Raw genomic sequence first — 27,981 nt, forward strand, 5'->3', positions numbered from 1 at the left:
TTTGACAAGTAAAACTCCCAGTGTCGATTCTCTCGTCAAGTGTTGTCGCGCGTGTTTATCACTTGGCTGGAGTATGAGCGGACCGAAGCTACAGGTAGGTCGACTGCATTGGTGTTTCCGGTGATATCATGCGCAGCGTCAGCGACGCACTCACAGCGCGTTTGGGGCTTGGTACGCGTGGATGGGGAGACGGGAGTAGGAATAGTTGTAATGCGCGCCATGTAAACATTTTATACGTTCCCATCGGTTTTTAATTGGACATTGAAGAGAAAACGTTTAATTTGATGATATAGCCTACTCCAGTATTTTGGATTTGAGAGAAAATGTGTTTTATAGGAAGCTATAGTATAGTACAGAATGTCACATTTTATTCGAAGGTATCTGTTTTACCGTTTAGAAATGAAAGCACTGTATCTAGTTCCCCATTTGAAGGTGTCATATCATACGTATTTGGACAAATTCACTTAGTGTTTTAAAGTGATCAAAAGTTTAATATGTGGTCCCAAATAGAGCCCCACAGCGGTAAAGCTGCAATAGCGTACCACAGTATGAGTCATAATACCCATAAAGCATAGCGGTCAAACAGTGAAACGTTTCCAATCGTTTTTCCACCTTTCATTTTTTCCACGGGGGATGTTAGAAACACTTAAAATAAGGGGTGTGTGACTTATACAATTTTCTCTCTGGTCCCTAAAAGAAACAGACACATTTAAAAGTGTTAACTAGATGTGTTAACTAGAATTGGTGTTAACTAGAACCACTAATGGGGTGGCAGGTAGTCTAGTGGTTAGGGCATTGGGCCAGCAAGAGAAAAGTTGGTAGATCAAATCCCTGAGCTGACAAGGTAAACATCTGAACAAGGCAGTTCCCAGATAGGCCGTCATTGTAAATAGGAATTTGTTCTTAACTGACTTGCGAAGAATGAACAAATTATTTTACCATCACCCCTTTTCTGGTGAGCACTACATTATTTAGTCTTCTGGGGCAACAAGTTATGACAGAAGAGAGGCTGCTTATATCTAACTATAGTTGGCAAACAATGGCCTCCCAAATGTCACAAATTATAAGCAGAAAGTTGTCTAAATTTGGGGTGAAAATAGCAAGTAGGCTATACGGTCCAGTACGGTGTATCAGCTAAATAAATGATTGTGGAATTATTATGGTGGATCAAACTGCTTGAGTAGTCTACTTTTTGAAGTGATTTGTTTGACAGTCAGATGAAAACATGATCACACAACACCCATGATACGAGAAACTGAGCCTGCGCAGACCGTAAAAACAACAGTAAACGGGATAAGATAGTTACATGCCGCTGTATCCCGTCTAAGATCAGTATATACCATGCATCTTATCTGGGTTTCTCATAACCGGGTTACAAGCTTTTTCGGGTTATTGTAAATGGGATATGATGTTTATATGTGCCGACTCAAAAACAAAATACTTGAGTATCCCGAATAATAAAAGGATATTGGCATGTATGTAAACATGGTCTTTGACATTCTGATTGAATCTATTCCGTTTGTGTTGGAAAGAGTTAATACTGTGGGGGGAAAAAAGATCCAATCTTTTTCTTTGGTGGTCTCTGGAGAAAGAAATCTAGCAAGCTAGGGACATTTCCATCTAAAAGGACCCATGAGCAACAACATGTGAAGTTCATAGAAGCATGGTAAATTGGGTGTCAAATCAAAGCTATTAGTCTATAAAAACAATGTTTTAAATGAAGACATATACAAAATTAGGTGGAAACCCCTACAAAAAGGGTGGCTACTTTGAAGAATCTCAGATACAGCGGGGCAAAAAAGTATTTAGTCAGCCACCAATTGTGCAAGTTCTCCCACTTAAAAAGATGAGAGAGGCCTATAATATTTATCATAGGTACACTTCAACTATGACAGACAAAATGAGGGGAAAAAATCCAGAAAATCACATTGTAGGATTTTTTATGAATTTATTTGCAAATTATGGTGGAAAATAAGTATTTGGTCAGTAACAAAAGTTTATCTCAATACTTTGTTATATACCCTTTGTTGGCAATGACAGAGGTCAAACGTTTTCTGTAAGTCTTCACGAGGTTTTCACACACTATTGATGGTATTTTGGCCCATTCCTCCATGCAGATCTACTCTAGAGCAGTGATGTTTTGGGGCTGTTGCTGGGCAATACGGACTTTCACCTCCCTCCAAAGATTTTCTATGGGGTTGAGATCTGGAGACTGGCTAGGCCACTCCAGGACCTTGAAATGCTTCTTACGAAGCCACTCCTTCATTGCCCGGGCGGTGTGTTTGAGATCATTGTCATGCTGAAAGACCCAGCCACGTTTTATCTTCAATGCCCTTGCTGATGGAAGGAGGTTTTCACTCAAAATCTCACGACACATGGCCCCATTCATTCTTTCCTTTACACGGATCAGTCGTCCTGGTCCCTTTGCAGAACAACAGCCCCAATGCATGATGTTTCCACCCCCATACTTCACATTAGGTATGGTGTTCTTTGGATGCAACTCAGCATTCTTTGTCCTCCAAAAACGACGAGTTGAGTTTTTACCAAAAAGTTATATTTGGTTTCGTCTGACCGTATGACATTCTCCGAATCTTCTTCTGGATCATCCAAATGCTCTCTAGCAAACTTCCGACGGGCCTGGACATGTACTGGCCTAAGCAGGGGGACACGTCTGGCACTGCAGGATTTGAGTCCCTGGCGAGTAGGATGTTACTGATTGTAAGCTTTGTTACTTTGGTCCCAGCTCTCTGCAGGTCATTCACTAGGTCCCCCCGTGTGGTTCTGGGATTTTTGCTCACCGTTCTTGTGATCATTTTGACCCCACAGGGTGAGATCTTGCGTGGAGCCCCAGATCGAGGGATTTTATAAGTGATCTTTTATGTCTTCCATTTCCTAATAATTGCTCCCACAGTTGATTTCTTCAAACCAAGCTGCTTACCTATTGCAGATTCAGTCTTCCCAGCCTGGTGCAGGTCTACAATTTTGTTTCTGGTGTCCTTTGACAGCTCTTTGGTCTTGGCCATAGTGGAGTTTGGAGTGTGACTGTTTGAGGTTGTGGACAGGTGTCTTTTATACTGATAACAAGTTCAAACAGGTGCCATTAATACAGGTAACGAGTGGAAGACAGAGGAGCCTCTTAAAGAAGAGGTTACAGGTCTGTGAGAGCCAGAAATCTTGCTTGTTTGTAGGTGACCAAATACTTATTTTCCACCATAATTTGCAAATAAATTAATTAAAAATACTACAATGTGAATTTCTGCATTTTCTTTTCTCATTTTGTCTGTCATAGTTGAATTGTACCTATGATGAAAATTACAGGCCTCATCTTTTTAAGTGGGAGAACTTGCACAATTGGTGGCTGACTAAATACTTTTTTGCCCCGCTGTATATACAGTCGAAGATGGAAGTTTACATACACTTAGGTTGGAGTTCTTGTTAACAAACAATAGTTTTGGCAAGTTGGTTAGCACATCTATTTTGTGCATGACACAGTAATTTTTGTTTACAGACAGATTATTTAACTTATAATTCACTGTATCACAATTCCAGTGGGTCAGAAGTATACACACACTAAGTTGACTGTGCCTTTAAACAGCTTGGAAAATTCCAGAAAATTATGTCATGGCTTTAGGAGCTTCTGATAGGCTAATTGAGGGCATTTGAGTCATTTGGAGGTATACCTGTGGATGTATTTCAAGGCCTACCTTCAAACTCAGTGCCTCTTTGCTTGACATCATGGGAAAATCAAAAGAAATCAGCCAAGACCTCAGGACAAAATTGTAGACCCCCACAAGTCTGGTTCATCCTTGGGAAAAATGTCCAAACACCTGAAGGTACCATGTTCATCAGTACAAACAATTGTACGCAAGAATAAACACCATGGGACCACACAGCCATCATACCGCTCAGGAAGGAAACACGTTCTGTCTCCTAGAGATGAACGTACTTTGGTGCGAGAAGTGCAAATCAATCCCAGAACAGCAGCAAAGGACCTTGTGAAGATGCTTGAGGAAACAGGTACAAAAGTATCTTTATCCACAGTAAAATGAGTCCTATTTTGACATAACCTGAAAGGCTGCTCAGCAAGGAAGAAGCTACTGCTCCAAAACCGCAATAAGAAAGCCAGACTACGGTTTGCAACTGCACATGGGGACAAAGATCATACTTTTGGAAGAAATGTACTCTGGTCTGATGAAACAAAAATAAAACTGTTTGGCCATAATGACCATCGTTATGTTTGGAGGGAAAAGGGGGAGGCTTGCAAGCTGAAGAACACCATCCCAACCGTGAAGCGCCGGGGTGACAGCATCATGTTGTGGGGGTGCTTTGCTGCAGGAGGGACTGGTGCACTTCACAAAGTAGATGGCATCATGAGGGAGGAAAACTATGTGGATATATTAAAGCAACATCTCAAGACATCAGTCAGGAAGTTAAAGCTTGGGTCTTCCAAATGGACAATGACCCAAGCATACTTCCAAAGTTGTGGCAAAATGGCTTGAGGACAACAAAGTAAAGGTATTGGAGTGGCCATCACAAAGCCCTGACCTCAGTCCCATAGAAAATGTGTGGGCAGAACTGAAGACGTGTGTGTGAGCAAGGAGGCCTACAAAATCTGACACCAGCTCTGTCAGGAGGAATGGTCCAAAATTCACCCAACTTATTGTTGGAAGCTTGTGGAAGGCTACCTGAAACATTTGATCAAAGTTAAACAATTTAAAGGCAATGCTACCAAATATTAATTGAGTGTATGTAAACTTCTGACCCACTGGGAATGTGATGAAATAAATTAAAGCTGAAATAAATCATTCTCTCTCCTATTATTCTGACATTTCACATTCTTAAAATAAAGTGGTGATCCTAACTGGCATAAAACAGGGAATTTTTAGGATTAAAGGAGTTGTGAAAAATTGAGTTTAAATGCATTTGCCTAAGGTGAATAAACTTCCGACTTCAACTGTATATATATATTTATATCTATATCACATCGTGGCCAAAAGTTTTGAGAATGACACAAATATTAATTTCCACAAAGTTTGCTGCTTCAGTGTCTTTAGATATTTTTGGAATTCGGAAAGTATAATAACAAATATTTCGTAAGTGTCAAAGGCTTTTATTGACAATTACATGAAGTTGATACAAGGAGTCAATATTTGCAGTGTTGACCCTTCTTTTTCAAGACATCTGCAATCCGCCCTGGCATGCTGTCAATTAACTTCTGGGCCACATCCTGACTGATGGCAGCCCTTTCTTGCATAATCAATGCTTGGAGTTTGTCAGAATTTGCGGGGTTTTGTTTGTCCACCTGCCTCTTGAGGATTGACCACAAGTTCTCAATGGGATTAAGGTCTGGGGAGATTCCTGGCCATGGACCCACAATATCGATGTTTTGTTCCCCGAGCCACTTAGTTATCACTTTTGCCTTATGGCAAGGTGCTCCATCATGCTGGAAAAGGCATTGTTCGTCACCAAACTGTTCCTGGGTGGTTGGGAGAAGTTGCTCTCAAGGATGTGTTGGTACCATTCTTTATTCATGGCTGTGTTCTTTGGCAAAATTGTGAGTGAGCCCACTCCCTTGGCTGAGAAGCAACCCCACACATGAATGGTCTCAGGATGCTTTACTGTTGACATGACACAGGACTGATGGTAGCGCTCACCTTGTCTTCTCCGGACAAGCTTTTTTTCCGGATGCCCCAAACAATCGGGAAAGTGGATTCATCAGAGAAAATGACTTTACCCCAGTCCTCAGCAGTCCAATCCCTGTACCTTTTGCAGAATATCAGTCTGTCCCTGATGTTTTTCCTGGAGAGAAGTGGCTTCTTTACTGCCCTTCTTGACACCAGGCCACCCTCCAAAAGTCTTCGCCTTACTGTGCGTGCACATGCACTCACACCTGCCTGCTGCCATTCCTTAGCAAGCTCTGCACTGTTGGTGCCCCGATCTCGCAACTGAATCAACTTTAGAGGACGGTCCTGGCTCTTGCTGGACTTTCTTGAGTGCCCTGAAGCCTTCATAACATTTGAACCGCTCTCCTTGAAGTTCTTGATGATCCGATAAATGGTTGATTTAGGTGCAATCTTACTGGCAGCAATATACTAGCCTGTGAAGCCCTTTTTATTCAAAGCAATGATGACGGCACGTGTTTCCTTGCAGGTAACAATGGTTGACAGAGGAAGAACAATGATTCCAAGCACCACCCTCCTTTTGAAGCTTCCAGTCTGTTATTCAAACTCAATCAGCATGACCGAGTGATCTCCAGCCTTGTCCTCGTCAACACTCACACCTGTGTTAACGAGAGAATCACTGGCATGATGTCAGCTGGTCCTTTTTTGGCAGGGCTGAAATGCGGTGGAAATGTGTTTTGGGGGATTCAGTTCATTTGCATGGCAAAGAGGGACGTTGCAATGAATTGCAATTCATCTGATCACTCTTCATAACATTCTGGAGTATATGCAAATTGCCGTCATACAGACTGAGGCAGCAGACTTTGAAAAGTCATATTTGTGCCATTCTCAAAACTTTTGGCCACGACTGTATATATATATTGAACAAAAATATAAACACATGTAAAGTGTTGGTCCCATGGAAAAAGCTGAAAAAAACGATCCCAGAAGTTTTCCATATGCTGAAAATTCTTATTTCTCTTGAATTTTGTGCACAAATTTGTTTACATCCCTGTTAGTGCACATTTCTCCTTTGCCAAAATAATTCATTTAATTAATTTAATTAATGAAAGTTAATCTTAAGTGAATCATTGTTTATTGTCAGCGCGCTGGAGAGGTTCCAACCAACTAATCCCGGAGCAGACCCAGCAGTTGTCTTATATACAGCTATACACAGACAAGTTATATTTGCATGATTTAGCAAAATTAATGAATCATTACCATTTTGTTTCATTCATGTGACCAACCAATACTGTTTCATAACATGTGACAGACCAACACCGCGAGGCTTCTCCTCTCTAAGTTGAGATCTTGAAACTGAGATATCTTTTGTTTGTTCTCAAAACAAGGTCTGTGCGTACTGCCAAATTGCATCTACTGAAAAGAGGAGGATTTATTCAGTCAACCACTTGCATGAACACAGAAATTGGTTTATAGAACAACACATGAAAAGAACACAGAAATGAGTTATAAGAAATGCACAAACATGAAAATTCCCATTACAATAGGCTATCTGTTTTACCGTTTAGAAATGAATGCACTTTATGTAAATCTTTGGGGCAAACAAAAGCAGAAATGTGGGATGCATGCCAGCAAAGCCACTACACAACACAACACTAATCAATACAATAATTGCACTAATGGTGAAAAAGTGTGCCCACAAACTGTTAGGGCCTACATGAAGCTGTCCCAACAGCAGAGTCCCAACAGCAGTCCCAACACCTTACCACTGCTATACCTGGCTATCAGCAGAGCCTTGTCTGGCAGCTAAACAGTTCATTCAGCCTCATTTACTGCCTTTTAAAAAATATAGCTGATATGGCTGACTTGCTTAAACAAATGGGGATTCTACTGGAAATTGAGATGTACAAACTATGGCATAAGGGAACGACAAGCGGATAAGAGGCAATCTGTAATTTCAATTAAGACATTAATGAGCGAGCTAGGACGGACATAGTCAGTATAACTATTTGGTCAGCACTTTTGAAATGTACGGTGACAGAATTCAGAACATGGGCCATTCTTATAGCGTTCTCCCTGTATACCAAGTCAGAACCGTAGGATAAATAAAGGGAGCATATAAGCAGACAATGAAAGCTCTTACAATATTTGATGATTACATTTCTCTAAAACAGGTTTATAGGCTACACGTACACCATCAAGTCAGAACAGAAGGCAAAATTAAGAGGAGAAAATAGACCAAATTATTAGCGTGAGGCACACGGGCTACTAACAGCTTAATACACAACATACAGTACCAGTCTAAAGTTTGGACACACTTACTCATTCAATGGTTCTTATTGTCTTTATTGTTATTGTTATTGTCTTTATTTTTACTATAATAGTGAAGACATCAAAACTATGAAATAACACATATGAAATCATGTAGTAACCAAAAAAGTGTTAAACAAATCAAAATATATTTTAGATTTTAGATACTTCAAAGTAGCCACCCTTTGTTTTGATGACAGCTTTGTACACTCTTGGCATTCTCTCAACCAGCTTCATGAGGTAGTCACTTGGAATGCATTTCAATTAACAGGTGTGCCTTGTTAAAAGTTAATTTGTGGAAGTTATTTCCTTCTTAATAGGTGGTAGGTGTGTCCTTGACTGGTACTGTACACAGTTTTACTTTCCTAGCTACAATATATCTTTGCCTTGCATATTACATCATTTATGCAGCAGCATACAAGACCATTTTGGACTCACCTTGTCGTGCTCTACTCACTTGAACAGGAGAGTGGTGCGGCAGTCCTTTGTGGGCAAATTTAGTCATTCAACTTTGTCATCAAAGTCTGGCATTCTTTGGATTTATGGTGCTTTCAAGACAACTGGGAGCTCTGGGAAAAAACAAGGTCGAATCATGATGACATCAGTGATCTTCAGGTCGTAGCTCTAGAAAGACGCCCGAGTTCCAGATGTACAATTCTGAGTTGGATGACCGTTCAAAACATATTTTTCCCCAGTTCCCAGTTGTCTTGAACTCAATGAAGTCAGATTTCGCTGTTCCGAGTTAACAGTTGTTTTGAGCGTGGTACAAATCAGCATAGCCAATGTTGAAAGTTTATCATCATGATTATGCTTGGAAAAGAGACCCTTAATCCCAGACTTGGGACCACACAGCCACTCCACGGAATAGCAGGATAGGGACTGCTTTGCAATGCTTGTAGTTAGCCAAATATTGCTTCCAATCCACTCATTGTTGAATTTGCGATTTCCAACTTGTTGTGTAATGTTTATGTCCAATGGCCGATGACCCCAGATACGTTTTATCTAAAATTTCTCTTCATTATTTTTGTCTTCATATGACAAGGATTAAAAAGGATTTGCCAGTAGATTGTCAACTTGATTCATGATGATGACTGCTAACTAAGAATTTGAAAGTAGTCCAATCAAAGCTACAGTAGATGTGATTTGACGTAATTTTATCTGTGGCCAATGACCTTGAGTCTTCTTGGATGGGCACTTCTAATGTAACTTTATGGCAGCACGCAATGGGATTGAATTTTCGAGCTCTACCCTTAAACTTGGCGGTGACGTAGTGTCCCCATAAGTGACAAAACACTGAGCCAATCACGGCGCAGCTAGGAGAACATTACCAATCCCTCCGTATTGCTGACCCATCACCACAGAAAGCACTGAGCCAGGCTGAAACACCTGCATTTTGGAGCTTATTTACTCCAGAAAGAGACCATGTTTGTATGCGGTTTTATTAACTCAATTTTTTTTCAACATTGTTTGCAAACTGATATGTGATGCGTATTAATGCCGAAATAAAGTGCAAAACAGGCAAGCCAAAAGTACTTTGTATTTTTCTCCGCTCATACAGGAGTAATATAGACCTAGTGCACTAATTTGGTGGGGATTTGTTATTTATTTATTTATTTCAGAGCAACACCTCAGCACCCCTACTTCCCGTTGCTATGCTTATCTGACAGGGGAGGTGCTAGCGGATGGAAACTGTGTGCCTCCCAAAACTATCTCCTTTAGCCTGAAGTGTAGGTCTACCCTTGTGCACTAGACTACATCCCACAAATCGAGAAGCATTGGTGAATCGGAGGCATGGGACAGTGGGAGTTTCCTCCATATTTCTTATACCAGTCATTTCCTTTCAAATCAGAGAAGTGAAGGGAACAAGTGCACACATTGGGAGGATGGAGATAATTGGGACATAGCCCCTAGTTAGCGAGTCCACAAGGCTACTGCAGCGCTTTCTGTAATCCACAGGATGGAGAGTGAAAGCTATTGGAGTCAGTTAAAGGTCCAATGCAGCTGTTTTTATCTCAATATCAAATTATTTCTGGATAACAAGAATGTACCTCACTGTAATTGTAAAATGGTCAAAAGTTAACAAAAATAGCTTCTTAGCTAAGAGCCATTTCTCAAGCTAGAAGTGGGAAACTGAAAACCATTGCTGTTATTGGCAGAGCGGTTTGGAACTAGGGCTGGGCGGTCTCTAAATAATTCAAATTAATATTTTAGCACGATGTTCCAAATGCCTTTATCGTAAGAATATATTTTTTTAATTAGCGTTTTTTGTTGTTCTTCGTCTTGTCTCTTTTGCTCCTTCTGTACTGTGTGCACCTTCCCACTCCACAGACACCAAGCCCCTCCTCCTTCTGTACTGTGTGCACCTTCCCGATCCACAGACACCAAGCCCCTCCTCCTTCTGTACTGTGTGCACCTTCCCGATCCACAGACACCAAGCCCCTCCTCCTTCTGTACTGTGTGCACCTTCCCACTCCACAGACACCAAGCCCCTCCCCCTTCTGTACTGTGTGCACCTTCCCACTCCACAGACACCAAGCCCCTCCTCCTTCTATACTGTGTGCACCTTCCCACTCCACAGACACCAAGTCCCTCCTCCTTCTGTACTGTGTGCACCTTCCCACCCACAGACACCAAGCCCCTCCCCCTTCCCACCCACAGACACCAAGCCCCTTCTGTGCTGTGTGCACTGTGCACCTTCCCACTCCACAGACACCAAGCCCCTCCTCCTTCTGTGCTGTGTGCACTGTGCACCTTCCCACTCCACAGACACCAAGCCCCTCCTCCTTCTGTGCTGTGTGCACTGTGCACCTTCCCACTCCACAGACACCAAGCCCCTCCTCCTTCTGTGCTGTGTTCACTGTGCACCTTCCCACTCCACAGACACCAAGCCCCTCCTCCTTCTGTACTGTGTGGACTGTGCACCTTCCCACACACACACAAACAAAGCCCCTCCCCCTGCCAGTCACACCAACAACAGCGAAAGATAGCTTCTTCCTCTCTGACAGACAACAAGCAGTTGGAACTCGCTATTTGCATTTAAGGTTTGGTCCTACAGAATCGGTTATATGGTAGGTGTGACAATATTTAGACAATATTTTACTGTAATAGATGAGAGCACAACCTTTCTAGAAATACCCTTTTTATATATCTCAACTCCCAAAATGTAGAACAGAGCAGACCCTACAAAAACAAGAGTATCAATTAACATGATTGTGGAAGATTAAGGCTAAGTTTCTGTCACGTGCGGCACTGAGGTACCGCTAGCAGCATTTTCGCCACAGACTGTCATGTGCCAGATGTCTAGTCTGTGATTTAGAAATGTGCAATGAGCATACAAAGACTAATTTATGTCAGGAATTGGCAACTTGTTCTTATTCTGTAAAATAAGCATCTTGATGATCATTACTCAGGTGCACCTTGGGAAAATTAAAGGCCACTCTAAAATGTGCAGTTTTGTCACAGAACACAATGCCACAGATTCAAGTTTCGAGGGAGCGTGCAACTGGCATGCTGACTGCAGGAATGTCACCAGAGCTGTTGCCAGAGAATTTAATGTTAATTTCTCTACAATAAGCCACCTCCAAAGTCACTTCAGAGAATTTGGCAGTATGTCCAATCGGCCACATAACCGTAGACCATGTGTATGGCTTCGTCTGGGTGAGTGGTTTGCTGATGTCAACGTTGTGAAAGCAGTGCCCCATGGTGGCAGTGGGGCTATGGTATGAACAGGCATAAGCTACAGACAATGAACACAATTGCATTTTATCGATGGCAATTTAAATGGACAGAGAAACCGTGACGAGATCCTGAGGCCCATTGGCGCGCCATTCATCTGCCACTATCACTTCATGTTTCAGCACAATAATGCACGGCTCCATGTCACAAATATCTGTACACAGTTCCTGGAAGCTGAAAACTTCTTCCATGACCTGCATACTCACCAGACATGTCTCCCATTGAGCATGTTTGGGATGCTCTTGATCAACGTGTACGACAGCGTGTTCCAGTTCCAGCCAATATACAGCAAATTCTCACAGCCATTGAAGAGGGACAACATTCCACAGGCCACAATCAACAGCCTGATCAACTCTATGTGAAGGAGATGTGTTGCTCTACAATTGGAAACGGGTGGTCACACCAGATACTGACTGTTTGTCTGATCCACGCACCCTAGCCTTATTTTCTAAGGTATCTGTGACCAACAGATGCATATCTGTATTCCCTGTCATGTGAAATTCATAGAATCAGGCCTAATGAATTTATTTAAATTGACTGATTTCCTTATATGAAATGTAACTCAGTAAAATCTTTTAAATTGTTGCATGTTGCATTTTTATATTTTTATTCAGAATAGATCCAAGTAGACTTTATATTTAAAGATGAGCTGGCTACTCACTAGCACTTTGGCTTGAGAGATCGTTTGAGAGCTGTGTTCATTTTCTATACGCCTGCTACAAGAAGTTGGTCATTGTTTTGAGCCGATCTGCGTTGTGCATCGTTCTGGTTAAATTGTTGTCAAACATTGCATTTTCATAGACAGTTTTGAAAGCCAGATCAGTGATTCATTTTAAAAAGCAGGTTAAAACTATTTTGATAATTAAACATTTTTACCTTATGGTTCTGGAAGGCTTATATATATATATATATATATATATATATATCTATATAACAATATATAATTTTACATTCAGTGTATTGACCTTTTTTATCGTGCAACAAAGCTTACTTAGAGAAAACGTTAAAACAACATCTATATATTGTGAATCGCCCGTGTAAAAATGTTTGATGATTGTCAGGCCATATCGCCCAGCCCTATTTGGAACTCTTTCTTATTGGCCTATTAAGTAATTGATCACCTGGTGATGTCACCAGGCAGGCCAAAACTCCATCCCACAAAACAGGCTGAAATTTCAGGTCTTTTCAAACAGTTCTTACACTAAAAGAGCATCATAATTTTCACAATTTCACATTATTATTCCAACCTCATCATGTGGACACTGTGGATACACTGCTCAAAAATTACAGGGAACACTTAAACAACACAATGTAACTCTAAGTCAATCACACTTCTGTGAAATCAAACTGTCCACTTAGGAAGCAACACTGACAATAAATTTCACATGCTGTTGTGCAAATGGAATAGACAACAGGTGGAAATTATAGGCAATTAGCAAGACACCCCCAATAAAGGAGTGGTTCTGCAGGTGGTGACCACAGACCACTTCTCAGTTCCTATGCTTCCTGGCTGATGTTTTGGTCACTTTTGAATGCTGGCGGTGCTTTCACTCTAGTGGTAGCATGAGACGGAGTCTACAACCCACACAAGTGGCTCAGGTAGTGCAGCTCATCCAGGATGGGACATCAATGCGAGCTGTGGCAAGAAGGTTTGCTGTGTCTGTCAGCGTAGTGTCCAGAGCATGGAGGCGCTACCAGGAGACAGGACAGTACATCAGGAGATGTGGAGGAGGCCGTAGGAGGGCAACAACCCAGCAGCAGGACCGCTACCTCCGCCTTTGTGCAAGGAGGAGCAGGAAGAGCCCTGAAAATGACCTCCAGCAGGCCACAAATGTGCATGTGTCTGCTCAAACGGTCAGAAACAGACTCCATGAGGGTGGTATGAGGGCCCGAAGTCCACAGGTGGGAGTTGTGTCCCCAACACCGGTGGGGAGAACACCAAGATTGTGCCACTGGCGCCCTGTGCTCTTCACAGATGAAAGCAGGTTCCACTGACACCTCTGTGCCTGTGACTGGATGTTTTGGAGACTTTTATCTTGCTATCTGAGAGAACACCAAGATTGGCCCACCCATTTTCACCTACCTCATCCCCACTGTTTTTATTTATTTACTTTTCTGCGCCACCAATATCTCTACCTGTACATGACCATCTGATCATATATCAGAATCTGAAAGCAGGCCTTTTGCACACATTGTACATTGTATATAGACACTGTGTTATTGACTTGTTAATTTGTTTATTCCAGTGTAACTCTGTGACAGCTAGTCTGGAAATGAGAACTTGTTCGCCTGGTTAAATAAAGGTGAAATAAAAAATAAAATGTGACAGACGTGACAGATTCTGCGCTGCGTTGCAACATCCTCCAGCATGACCGGTTTGGCGGTGGGTCAGTCATGGTGTGGGGTGGCATTTCTTTGGGGGGCCGCACAGCCCTCCATGTGCTTGCCAGAGGTAGCCTGACTGCCATTAGGTACCGAGATGAGATCCTCAGACCCCTTGTGTGACCATATGCTGGTGCGGTTGGCCCTGGGTTCCTCCTAATGCAAGACAATGCTAGGCCTCATGTGGTTGGAGTGTGTCAGCAGTTCCTGCAAGAGGAAGGCATTGATGCTATGGACTGGCCCGTCCGTTCCCCAGACCTGAATCCAATTGAGCACATCTGGGACATCATGTCTCGCTCCATGCACCACAGACTGTCCAGGAGTTGGCAGATGCTTTAGTCCAGGTCTGGGAGGAGATCCCTCAGGAGACCATCCACCACCTCATCAGGAGCATGCCCAGGCGTTGTAGGGAGGTCATACAGGCACGTGGAGGCCACACACACTACTGAGCCTCATTTTGACTTGTTTTAAGGACATTACATCAGCCTTTAGTGTGGTTTTCCACTTTAATTTTGAGTGTGACTCCAAATCCAGACCTCCATGGGTTGATAAATTTGATTTCCATTGATAATTTTTGTGTGGTTTTGTTGTCAGCACATTCAACTATGTAAAGAAAAAAGTATTTAATAAGAATATTTCATTCATTCAGATCTAGGATGTGTTATTTTAGTGTTCCCTTTATTTTTTGGAGCAGTGTATATATAAAACACACACACACACACACATACACATATATATATATATATATATATATATATATATATATATATATATATATATATATATATATATATATATATATATAATATATATATATATATAAAATATATATAAAATATCTATATATATAATATATATATATATAAAACACAGGATATTACCTTTTTTGACTGCACTGGGCCTTTAAAGGTTATATCTTGCTGTCCGCCAGCCATGCAGGGAGATTGATAGAGAAACAAGGCTGGGGAATTTTAGGCTTGTAGCTAAGAATGTACAGAAGGGGTTTCAGTGAGAAACACTACAACTTATGACAACTGTTGTAAATGTGGTGGGAGTGGCATCTTTTTGGGAATATGAACCAAGTAGCCTACATACAAATGGTAGGGTTAGAAACAATAGACAACTGCATATCTACCCAAAGTTCAGTTATGACGTACAGAATTATAAACACCATAATATAATCAATGCTGATTGGCTGACATTCGTAGTATATCAGCGCGTATACCACGGGTATGATAAAACATTTATTTTTACTGCTCTAATTACATTGGTTACCACTTTATAATAGCAATAAGGCACCTCGGGGGTTTATGATATATGGCCAATATACCACGGCTCTGCGCTACGTCGTGCATAAGACCCTTCCTTGGCCTTGGTATATTGGCCATATGGATAAGAGCTTCTGCTAAATGACTCAAATGTAAATGATTTACATATTTTCAGTAAAAACTTTATTTTGATTAATTTATTCATACTATTTCATCCTTCCACAAGATATAGTCCTGACCCAAATCTAGGGTTACTGCCCAAGCCGGCTCGTTGTTCGTTCTATTGGTTCGGTTGCCAGAGACGTGACCCAGTTGTTGTCAATTTAATCTGTATCTATGGACACAATCCAATTGTTCATTCTAAATGCTCTATTGCCAGACTGGCTGGCAACGTTCTTATCCTTTGCTGCCTAGCTAGCCAACTATGGCTAACTTACAGTCATGTCTAACAGTGCAGCCAGAATAACAACAAAGTTGCTGCATTTGCATTTGTTTAAGCTGTTTTCTAGTGATATTTATTTGGATACATCCATAACAAAGAGCTAATGATGTGAGATTTCAACTGGCATAGAAAATGTGCTCTCTTGTCAGGACAGTGTTGTTCAGAGGAGCTAGCCAACAACACAGCTAACACAATAACTTCAAACTGAAGCTGGAAACAAAGGTGTTGTCATGAGGTTGGCCTGGGGGTAGGTTTATGACAGTCATAAATACCTCTTCCCCACTTTTTCCTCTCTCTACCCTACTGATGTTACATTTGCAAAACCCTTGGTTAACATAGAGATTCTGGAAACATCAGAAGGTGGGGGGAAATTAACTATATTCTGGATATCCGACCAATTGAACATATGCGGTGGTACTTAATGAATATGATGTCAGTTCGGTTGTCATCTGAGACATTCTCATCAATGATAAGATGACATAAACTCTACAGTGGAAAGTCTATACATAAGAGTTATCAGATTCACATGGAATTGTTGTTCAATTTAAATGTTTGAATATGAAATTATTTGTGATGGGATGAAATGTGATTTTAGCTTCTAAAATGTGAGATTTGGGTTTTCATAAGGTTAGGGCCCTGCTCAATCAGTGGCCCGCCTCTGTGAAGGGACATGGGCTATAAAACTTTTCAAACACGCCCTCCTCTCCCTTCCTATATAAAGCCTTGACGACAATGTAATCTCCTGTTCCGGGGACGTGAGGACGACGGTCCGATGTCAGGATGGTTCAGATAATGATTCAGATAACTACAGAACGAAGCCAACATCAGTGTGAGCTTTGGTTGCGAATGGTATGAACTTTGAACTCTTATTCACAACAGAAGTGATACCTCCTAGCCGTTGAGTTAGCAACAGCAGATGCAAACGCAGGTTTGGAAGGAACAGACAGAGTATCCCGTCTATCACACAACGACGTTACTACAACGTATCCAATTGACAACCAGAGACATTCTTCAAAGGACTCAGTTGGGCAACACAGCCTACAACCAACCTACCGAAGCGCAGCTCAGAGTAAATATTTATTGCATTTTCCTTTTCCAAATGGGCGGTAATTTAGAATGCATAAGATACTGTATTTATGATAGCACAGCTTCACCCTTTGTTCCTCATTCTTCCCGCTCTTTCACTCAAACCCAGCCCCTTTTCTTTTGTGTAACCAGCTGTCATATCTGTTCCGCCCGCTAGGGACGTTTTCCTTTATGACGGAATTTGTAATCAAGTTGATTAATTATCTGTATGTGTAATTCTGTGTGATTAGTTAGGTATTTAGTAAATAAATATTTAAACCCAATTTTGTATTGCTGATTCAACTTGTTAGCCAGGGTTCTTGCAGATAACCAAGAATTTACAACTTTCAGATGAGACTGAATTAAGATGATTAATATTGACTGCTATTGATGTAAAATATTACTAGGTCTTTAAGAGTTTATTCGGAAGATAACAGCTCTATAAATATTATTTTGTGGCGCCCTGACTCTCTAGTTAATTACATTTACATGATTAGCTCAATCAGGTAATATTAATTACGGAGAAATTATTTTATAGAATAGCATGTCATTTTTTTATAATTCAGAAAACATGAATTCATAAAACATGCGACCATCCGTCTGTAGTTCCACAGTAGGCTAGGCTACTGCCAGACCAGAGATCCCTTGTAAAAAAAAATAACTCAATGGCACTCACCTGGATTGGTAAAGTATGAATAGGTCAAGACAAAAACGTCTTATTTTAACTGGTGTGAATAATGCTACAAGACTGATTTTTGTACACCTTTCTGTCTCTCTCTGTATGTCTCTCTCTCTCTCTGTATGTCTCTCTCTCTCACACCCACACACACACACACACACACACAGCATCTTCTTGGCACCTCTGTCTTTTCTCTCATGCTGCTACCTCTGGTGTTGTCTTGTGACAGCAACCGGACTATGAGAGAGATCGCTGAGGACTACGAGTCTGTCATCTCCCTGCTCCTTCAGAACCTTGTAAGTAACATGATGGACAATGAGTTTTCATTTTGCCATTGAGATAAATAGAGTTTATGGATTTTAAACTGTGATCTCTTCTCTCACTCCTAGGAGAACAACATCACTGAATCATTAAAAGTGTCTCATAAAAGCTGCACAGGTGAAATGCCTGAATGTGAGAAGGATAACGTGAGTATTTACAATATTCTGAACAATCCACCGTTTCTTCGAAAAATCTACTCTTGACTTCCTTCCATCTAAATCATTGCTCTGGTCACATTGTTTTTGTAGGAAAGACAGTTTATTTACAACATGATGTGTAGCCATACCAGACTCATTAGGCTCTTTAAGCTAGAGAGGCTCAAGAGAGAAATCCTGTGCTCACTGGGCCGCTACTGTCCTAGAAAACAGGTGAGATCCATTCATTAGTAGAACTAACGTTACCAACTATTAAACCAACTACACTTACAGAATGTCTTTCTTATGCATGTTGAGATTCTCTCCTTTACATCTAATCACTGTATTATTCCTGACCATAGATATTGATTGACCATATTATTATTGTGTTGTCAATGGTCTGGTTTCTCAACGTCCAGAGGAGTTCACAAGGACAGCACACAACCCATCGGCATCAGAGGCGAAAGAAGAAGAAGCCAGGAGGGGAAACGGTGGAGGAGAAAGAGAGAACGGAGGAGAACAGAGGGACCACGGAGGGAGGGGAGAGGTTGAACAGTTGGAAACAGCAGGGACGAGAGAGAAAGGAGAGAAGCAGGAGCACAGAGGCCATGAAAAGTAGGCGGAGACAGTGTGGACTGAAGGTGTTTGTGGACAGCCTGAAGGAGTGCTACATGTCTCTGGCTGAAAGACATGGAGACCTGAAGTGAGAGGAGAGATGCGGCCGAGCTAACCCCACCAAGCATTTATTTACCACTTTCTTGCAGGTATACCCCTTTATACATATCAGTGGGTAACTGGCAAAATCCGAGGTGTGGAGAGTGTTTTTAAACCATGGGGGCTGTTTGCATTTCAAATTAGGGAGGAGTTAAATAATTAAGTGTTAATTAATTTACCTGCAAAAGAGCAAAGAGAAACATTCACACAGATTCCTGTCTTTTGTTTACAGGCTCTGTTAAAATGCAGGAACCATGACTAGGTGTTTAGGTGTTTTTTTATTTTCCATGCTTTCTACACCTTTCATAAGCTAGGTTTCCATTCAACTGGAGACAGACGTGAATAGTCTAAAATGCACGTAACAAAATATGCACATTTTCCCACCTGACATATTCCCATCAAATTGACTTGTTGCTGATAAAAGGCTGTGCGTTAGGATGGAAGGCACATAAAAATTACTTTTGTAGTTAAATTACCATGTACAAAATAAAACATACAATTAAATGGGTTTCGATTGCATTTTCAACTCTACTGATGGTTTTGTCACTAAACATGTTGAGTTATATAACGAATGTACCCACTCAGGTATTGGCATGTACGCTCTATTGCAGTTACAGTGTCTACATGATGAAATTCTTATTGACAAAAGAGCATTTTTGTTTGTCAAACGGCATCCAAGCATTGATCATCATGTCACCAGTATAAGACCCTTGATATTTATTGGAAAAGAACATGAATCTCATCACCTTACACTTTCACAACCCTGTAAAGTTCATCATAACTTATTTCATCTGTAGCCTAATAAACTACATGCTTTTTTGAGTCGTAGGAGGAGGACCAAACACCATGTCATCACGTGACTCCAAGTTTACTTCCCTATGATGGTTATTATATCAATATTTGCACATAAGAGTTTCCACTACCATTTCTCACATAATTAATTTGACAAACAACGATCCCATCTTGTCTAGAGTATTTTGTTTTGTTGACATTTGGAAAGTTTACCGACAAATTAACTGTTTCCATCAAGCCTGTCTTGACATTTTTTGTCCGACATGTGCTTTACTCGCATAAAAATGTTACCTGGTTAGAAAAACTAAAAGTGGTATAAGAATGCAGGCATGGTAAATTAGTGGGATTTTGGTATGTGTATGAAAGGGATATTACTGTAAAATGTATACAGTTACTGTAAAAAGAAAGTGTATAGTAAACGTCCTGTAAGGTAGTGTAGTCTGTATACAGTTACTGTAAAAAGAAAGTGTATAGTAAACATCCATGTCTAGTGATGAATTCCATGTGTCTTTTCTGCTGACAATATGTTTTTACTGTCATCTAATGGTCAACTATGTTTATCTAGCTCTGTCCATTTATCTGAGCTCAGCAGATATTCTATTCTGATATTCTGTCTCTTGGGGAATGTCTCTATAAGCTTGGCACATTTCACCACTGGGATTTTTGCCCATTCTTCAAGGCAAAACTGCTCCAGCTCCTTCAAGTTGGATGGGTTCCGCTGGAAGAGAGACTTGCAGCTGTAATTCTGTCTTATTCATTATATATGTTTTTCTGTCTCAACGCTTCAAAGTGGTCAGTCTGAATACTGGAAATGTAATCATTGGCATGAGTTTCGCTCCTACAGTTACAGCCTTATTCTAAATTATCCCCCCCCCCTCATCAATCTGCATACCCAATAATGACAAAGGAAAAACAAGTTTGTAGACATTTTTGCAAATGTATAAAAAAATTCAAGTGAAATATCACATTTACATAAGTATTTAGACCCAATATTCAGTACTTTGTTGATGCAACATTGGCAGCGATTACAGGCTCGAGTCTTCTTGGCTATGACGCTACAAGCTTGGCACACCTGTATTTGGTGAGTTTCTCCCATTCTTCTCTGCAGATCCTCTCAAGCTCTGTCAGGTTGGATGGGGAGCGTTGCTGCACAGCTATTTTCAGGTCTCTTCAGAGATGTTCAATCAGGTTAAAGTCCGGGCTCTGGCTGGAACACTCAAGGACATTCAGAGACGTGTCCCAAAGCCACTCCTGCAATGTCTTGGCTGTGTGCTCAGGGTCGTTGTCCTGTGGAAGGTGAACCTTCGCTCCAGTCTGAGTTCATGAGCGCTCTGGAGCAGGTTTTCATCAAGGATCTCTCTGTACTTTGCTCCGTTGATCTTTGCCTCGATCCTGACTAGTCTCCCTGTCCCTAAAAAACATCCCCAAAGCATGACGCTGCCACCACCACCATGCTTCACCGTAGGGATGTGCCAGGTTTCCTGCAGACGTGACACTTGGCATTCAGGCCAAAGAGTTTACTTTTGGCTTCATCAGACTAGATAATCATTTTTCTCATGGTCTGAGAGTCTTTAGGTGCCATTTGGCAAACTCCAAGCAGGCTGTCATGTGCCTTTTACTGAGGAGTGGCTTCCGTCTGACCAGTCTACCTTAAAGGCCTGATTGGTGGAGTGCTGCAGAGATGGTTGTCCTTCTGGAAGGTTCTCTCATCTCCACAGAGGAACTCTGGAGCTCTGTTAGAGTAACCATCAGGTTCTTGGTTATCTCCCTGACCAAGACCCTTCTCCCCTGATTGCTCAGTTTGGCCGGGCGGCCAGCTCTAGGAAGAGTCTTGGTGGTTCCAAAATTCCTCCATTTAAGAATGATGAATGCCACCGTGTTCATGGGGACCTTCAATGCTGCAGACATTTTTTGGTACGCTTCCTCAGATCTGTGCCTTGACACAATCCTGTCTCGGAGCTCTACAGACAAGTCCTTCGACCCCATGGCTTGGTTTTTGCTTTGACATGCACTGTCAAATGTGGGACCTTATTTGGATACAGTGCCTTACAAAAGTATTGCTGTGGGGATGTTTTTCATCGGCAGGGACTGGGAAACTGGTCAGAATTGAAGGAATGATGGATGGCTAAATACAGGGAACTTCTTGAGGGAAACCTGTTTCAGTCTTCCAGAGATATGCGACTGGGACGGAGGTTCACCTTCCAGAAGGAAAATGAACATAAGCATACTGCTAAAGCAACACTCGGGTGGTTTAAGGGGAAACATTTAAATGTCTTGGAATGGCATTGTCAAAGACCAGACCTCAATCCAGTTGAGAATCTGTGGTATGACTTAAAGATTGCTGTACACCAGCGGAACCCATCCAACTTGATGGAGCTGGAGCAGTTTTGCCTTGAAGAATGGGCAAAAATCCCAGTGGCGAAATGTGCCAAGCTTATAGAGACATTCCCCAAGAGACTTGCAGCTGTAATTGATGCAAAAGGTGGCTCTACAAAGTACTGGCTTTGGGGGGTGAATAGTTATGCAAGCTCAAGATAACTGTTTTTTTTGTGTCTTATTTCTTATTTGTTTCACAATAAAAAATATTTAGCATCTTCAAAGTGGTAGGCATGTTGTGTAATTCAAATGATACAAACCCCCCCCCAAAAAATCTATTTGAAGTCCAGGTTGTAAGGCAACAAAATAGGAAAAATGTCAAGGGGGTGAATACTTTCACAAGCCACTCTAGGTGTGTTTCTTTCCAAATCGTGTCCAATCAATTACAGGACTCTAATTGAATGTAATTGAATTTACCACAGGTGGACTCCAATCAAGTTGTAGAACCATCTCAAGGACTATCAATGGAAACACGATGCACCTGAGCTCAATTTCGAGTCTCAGACCAAAGGGTATGAATTCTTATGTAAATGAGGTATCTGTTTTTATTTTTTATGAATTTCCAAACATGTCTAAAAACCTGTTTTCGATTTGTCATTATGGGGTTTTGTGTGTAGATTGCTGAGGATAATGATATATTTAAGTCAAGGGATCTGCAAACTTTCCAAGGGGACTGTATAGTTCATAGTCCTGGAAGGTAGTGTAATCCTGTAAGGTAGTATAGTCTATATATAGTATATATTCCTGTAAGGTAGTATAGTACTGTAAGGTAGTGTAGTCTATATATAGTATATAGTCCTGTAAGGTAGCATAGTCTATGTGTAGTTCTGTTAGGTAGTATAGTATATATATAGTATATAGTCATGTTAGGTAGTGTAGTCTATATATAGTATATAGCCCTGTAAGTTAGTATAGTCATGTAAGGTAGCATAGTCTACATAGAGTCCTGTAAGGTAGTAGAGTCCTGTAAGGTAGCATAGTCTAAATGTAGTTCTGTTAGGTAGTATAGTATATATATAGTATATAGTCATGTTAGGTAGTGTAGTCTATATATAGTATATAGCCCTGTAAGTTAGTATAGTCATGTAAGGTAGCATAGTCTACATAGAGTCCTGTAAGGTAGTAGAGTCCTGTAAGGTAGTGTAGTCTAAATATAGTCTATGTTCCTGTACAGTAGAATAGTTTATACACAATATATAGTCCTGTAAGGTAGCATAGTCTATATATAGTCCTGTAAGGTAGCATAGTCTATATATATATATATATAGTCCTGTAAGGTAGCATAGTCTATATATAGTCCTGTAAGGTAGTATAGTCTATATATATATATATATAGTCCTGTAAGGTAGCATAGTCTATATATAGTCCTGTAAGGTAGTATAGTCTATATATAGTCCTGTAAGGTAGCATAGTCTACATATAGTCCTGTAAGGTAGCATAGTCTACATATAGTCCTGTAAGGTAGTATAGTCTACATATAGTCCTGTAAGGTAGTATAGTCTACATATAGTCCTGTAAGGTAGTATAGTCTACATATAGTCCTGTAAGGTAGTATAGTCTACATATAGTCCTGTAAGGTAGTATAGTCTATATATAGTCCTGTAAGGTAGTATAGTCTATATATAGTCCTGTAAGGTAGCATAGTCTACATATAGTCCTGTAAGGTAGCATAGTCTACATATAGTCCTGTAAGGTAGCATAGTCTATATATATATATATATAGTCCTGTAAGGTAGCATAGTCTATATATATATATATATATAGTCCTGTAAGGTAGAATAGTCTATATATAGTCCTGTAAGGTAGTATAGTCTATATATAGTCCTGTAAGGTAGTATAGTCTATATATAGTCCTGTAAGGTAGTATAGTCTACATATAGTCCTGTAAGTTAGTATAGTCTACATATAGTCCTGTAAGGTAGCATAGTCTACATATAGTCCTGTAAGGTAGCATAGTCTATATATAAATATATAGTCCTGTAAGGTAGCATAGTCTACATATAGTCCTGTAAGGTAGCATAGTCTACATATAGTCCTGTAAGGTAGCATAGTCTACATATATATATATATAGTCCTGTAAGGTAGCATAGTCTATATATAGTCCTGTAAGGTAGCATAGTCTACATATATATGTATATAGTCCTGTAAGGTAGCATAGTCTATATATAGTCCTGTAAGGTAGCATAGTCTATATATATATATATATATAGTCCTGTAAGGTAGCATAGTCTACATATAGTCCTGTAAGGTAGCATAGTCTATATATATATATAGTCCTGTAAGGTAGCATAGTCTATATATAGTCCTGTAAGGTAGCATAGTCTATATATATATATATATAGTCCTGTAAGGTAGCATAGTCTATATATATATATAGTCCTGTAAGGTAGCATAGTCTACATATAGTCCTGTAAGGTAGTGTAGTCTATATATAGTCCTGTAAGGTAGCATAGTCTACATATATAGTCCTGTAAGGTAGTGTAGTCTATATATAGTCCTGTAAGGTAGCATAGTCTACATATAGTCCTGTAAGGTAGCATAGTCTACATATAGTCCTGTAAGGTAGTATAGTCCTGTAAGGTAGCATAGTCTACATATATATATATATAGTCCTGTAAGGTAGTATAGTCTATATATATATAGTCCTGTAAGGTAGCATAGTCTATATATATATAGTCCTGTAAGTTAGTATAGTCTACATATAGTCCTGTAAGGTAGTATAGTCTATATATAGTCCTGTAAGGTAGTATAGTCCTGTAAGGTAGCATAGTCTACATATAGTCCTGTAAGGTAGCATAGTCTACATATAGTCCTGTAAGGTAGCATAGTCTATATATATATATAGTCCTGTAAGGTAGCATAGTCTATATATATATATAGTCCTGTAAGGTAGCATAGTCTATATATATATATAGTCCTGTAAGGTAGCATAGTCTACATATAGTCCTGTAAGGTAGCATAGTCTATATATATATATAGTCCTGTAAGGTAGCATAGTCTACATATAGTCCTGTAAGGTAGCATAGTCTATATATATATAGTCCTGTAAGGTAGAATAGTCTACATATATATATATAGTCCTGTAAGGTAGTATAGTCTATATATATAGTCCTGTAAGGTAGCATAGTCTATATATATATATAGTCCTGTAAGGTAGCATAGTCTACATATAGTCCTGTAAGGTAGCATAGTCTATATATATATAGTCCTGTAAGGTAGCATAGTCTATATATATATAGTCCTTTAAGGTAGCATAGTCTATATATATATATAGTCCTGTAAGGTAGCATAGTCTATATATATATAGTCCTGTAAGGTAGCATAGTCTATATACAGTGCCTTGCGAAAGTATTCGGCCCCCTTGAACTTTGCGACCTTTTGCCACATTTCAGGCTTCAAACATAAAGATATAAAACTGTATTTTTTTGTGAAGAATCAACAACAAGTGGGACACAATCATGAAGTGGAACAACATTTATTGGATATTTCAAACTTTTTTAACAAATCAAAAACTGAAAATTGGGCGTGCAAAATTATTCAGCCCCCTTAAGTTAATACTTTGTAGCGCCACCTTTTGCTGCGATTACAGCTGTAAGTCGCTTGGGGTATGTCTCGGTGTTACTACAACCCAAAGATTCCTAGATGCCTTTCCAGACTCCCTCCACCTACCCAAGGACATCAGGTGGTTAACCGATTTTTGTACTCTAACTGAGGAACTCAATGTAACCTTGCGTAATACCCTAGATGCAGTCACACCCCTAAAAACAAAAAACATTTGTCATAAGAAACTAGCTCCCTGGTATTCAGAAAATACCCAAGCCCTGAAGCAAGCTTCCAGAAAGTTGGAACAGAACTGGCGCAACACCAAACTGGAAGTCTTCCGACTAGTACCGTGCAGTATCGAAGAGCCCTCACTGCTGCTCAATCATCCTATTTTTCCAACTTAATTGAGGAGAATAAGAACAATCCAAAATTAAATTTGTATACTGTCGCAAAGCTAACTAAAAAGCAGCATTCCCCAAGAGAGGATGGCTTTCACTTCAGCAGTGATAAATTCACAAACTTCTTTGACGAAAAGAACATGATCACTAGAAAGTAAATTACGGAATCCTATTTAAATCTGCGTATTTCTCCAAAGCTCAGTTGTCCTGAGTCTGCACAACACTGCCAGGACCTAGGATCAAGGGAGACACTAAAGTTTTTTAATACTATATCTCTTGGCACATTGATGAAAATAGTCTTGGCCTCTAAACAATCAAGCAGCATACTGGACCCTATTCCAACTAAACTACTGAAAGAGCTGCTTCCTGTGCTTGGCCCTCCTATGTTGAACATAATATAAGGCTCCCTATCCACCGGAACTCACTAAAAGTGGCATTAATAAAGCCTCGCTTGAAAAAGCCAAAACTTGACCCAGAAAATATATGCATATCGAATCTTCCATTCCTGCTTTTGATACCATCGAACACCACATTCTTTTGGAGAGATTGGAAACCCAAATTGGTCTACATGGACAAGTTCTGGCCTGGTTTAGATCTTATCTGTTGGAAAGATATCAGTTTGTCTCGGTGAATGGTTTGTCTTCTGACAAATCAACTGTACATTTTGGTGTTCCTCAAGGTTCCGTTTTAGGACCACTATTGTTTTCACTATATATTTCACCTCTTGGTGATGTCATTCGGAAACATAATGTTAACTTTCAATGCTATGCGGATAATACACAGCTGTACATTTCGATGAAACATGGTGAAGCCCCAAAATTGCCCTCCCTGGAAGCCTGTGTTTCAGACATAAGGAAGTGGATGGAAATGTTTGAAAATGTTTTACGTTTAAACTCGGACAAAACAGAGATGCTAGTTCTAGGTCCCAAGAAACAAAGAGATTTTCTGTTGGATCTGACAATTAATCTTGATGGTTGTACAATCATCTCAAATAAAACTGTGAAGGACATTGGTGTAACTCTGGACCCTGATCTCTCTGGACCCTGATCAAGGACAGCTTTTTCCAAACATTGCAAAAATCAGAAACTTTCTATCCAAAAATGATGCAGAAAAATGTATTCATGCTTTTGTCACTTTTAGATTAGACTACTGCAATGCTCTACTTTCCGCCTACCCGGATAAAGCACTAAATAAACTTTAGTTAGTGCTAAACACGGCTGCTAGAATCTTGACTAGAACCAAAAAAAAATTATTATACTTCTCCAGGGCTAGCCCCCCTACACTGGCTTCCTGTTAAGGCTAGGGCTGATTTCAAGGTTTCACAGCTAACCTACAAAGCATTACATGGGCTTGCTCCTACCTATCTTTCCGATTGGGTCCTGCCGTACATACTTACACGTACGCTACGGTCACAAGACACAGGCCTCCTTACTGCCTAGAATTTCTCAGCAAACAGCTGGAGGCAGGGCTTTCTCCTATAGAGCTCTATTTTTATGGAATGGTCTGCCTATCCATGTGAGAGACGCAGACTCGGTCTCAACCTTTAAGTCTTTATTGAAGGCTCATCTCATCAGTAGGTCCTATGATTGAGGGTAATCTGGCCCATGGGAGTGAAGGTGAATGGAAAGGCACTGGAGGGACGAACGGCCCTTGCTGTTTCTGTGCGGCCGGTTCCCCTCTCTCCACTGGGATTCTCTGCCTCTAACCCTATTATGGGGGCTGAGTCACTGACGTGATCTTCCTGTCCGGGTTGGTGCCCCCCTCGGGTTTGTGCCGTGGGGGAGACATTTATGGGCTATACTCGGCCTTGTCTCAGTGTAATAGGTTGGTGGTTGAAGATATCCCTCTAGTGGGTGGGGTTATATCCTGCCTGGTTGGCCCTGTTCGGGGGTATCATCGGACAGGGCCACAGTGTTTCCCGACCTCTCCTGTCTCAGCCTCCAGTATTTATACTGCAATAGTTTGTGTCAGTCTAATACCTGGAGTATTTCTCCTGTCTTATCAGGTGTCCTGTGTGAATTTAAGTATGCTCCCTCTAATTCTCTCTCGCTTTTTCTCTTTCCCTTTCCCTCTCTCTCTCGCTCTCTAGGACCACCTGGTCTGATGACTCCTTGCTGTCCCCAGTCCACCTGGTCATGCTGCTGCTCCAGTTTCAACTGTTCTGCCTGCGGCTATAGAACCCTGACCTGTTCACTGGACAT

The 27,981-nt window shown here is 40.6% G+C and overlaps 1 protein-coding gene across 4 annotated transcripts; it reads left to right on the forward strand.

The window, feature by feature from the left end:
• On the forward strand, nt 1-27,919 carry LOC112234801. 4 transcript variants are annotated; one of them, XR_002950944.2, is made up of 6 exons: nt 59-94; nt 17,670-17,798; nt 17,892-17,969; nt 18,072-18,191; nt 18,377-18,721; nt 27,870-27,919. XR_002950944.2 is itself a non-coding variant. In XM_024403101.2 (5 exons), the coding sequence occupies exons 1-5, from the start codon at nt 74-76 to the stop codon at nt 18,662-18,664; spliced, it is 636 nt and encodes a 211-aa protein (XP_024258869.2). In that variant the 5' UTR covers nt 1-73; the 3' UTR covers nt 18,665-19,957. The 4 variants fall into 4 exon arrangements, 3 of the variants coding, with proteins under 3 accessions (XP_024258869.2, XP_024258872.1, XP_024258871.2); XM_024403101.2 differs by lacking the exon at nt 27,870-27,919 and having other exon boundaries at nt 1-94; nt 18,377-19,957; XM_024403104.2 differs by lacking the exon at nt 27,870-27,919 and having other exon boundaries at nt 9-94; nt 17,732-17,798; nt 18,377-19,957.
• The last annotated feature ends 62 nt before the right edge of the window (nt 27,920-27,981 follow it).

The sequence above is a fragment of the Oncorhynchus tshawytscha genome, linkage group LG29 (genome assembly GCF_018296145.1).
Source record: "Oncorhynchus tshawytscha isolate Ot180627B linkage group LG29, Otsh_v2.0, whole genome shotgun sequence".
Classification (NCBI taxonomy): Eukaryota; Metazoa; Chordata; class Actinopteri; order Salmoniformes; family Salmonidae; genus Oncorhynchus; species Oncorhynchus tshawytscha.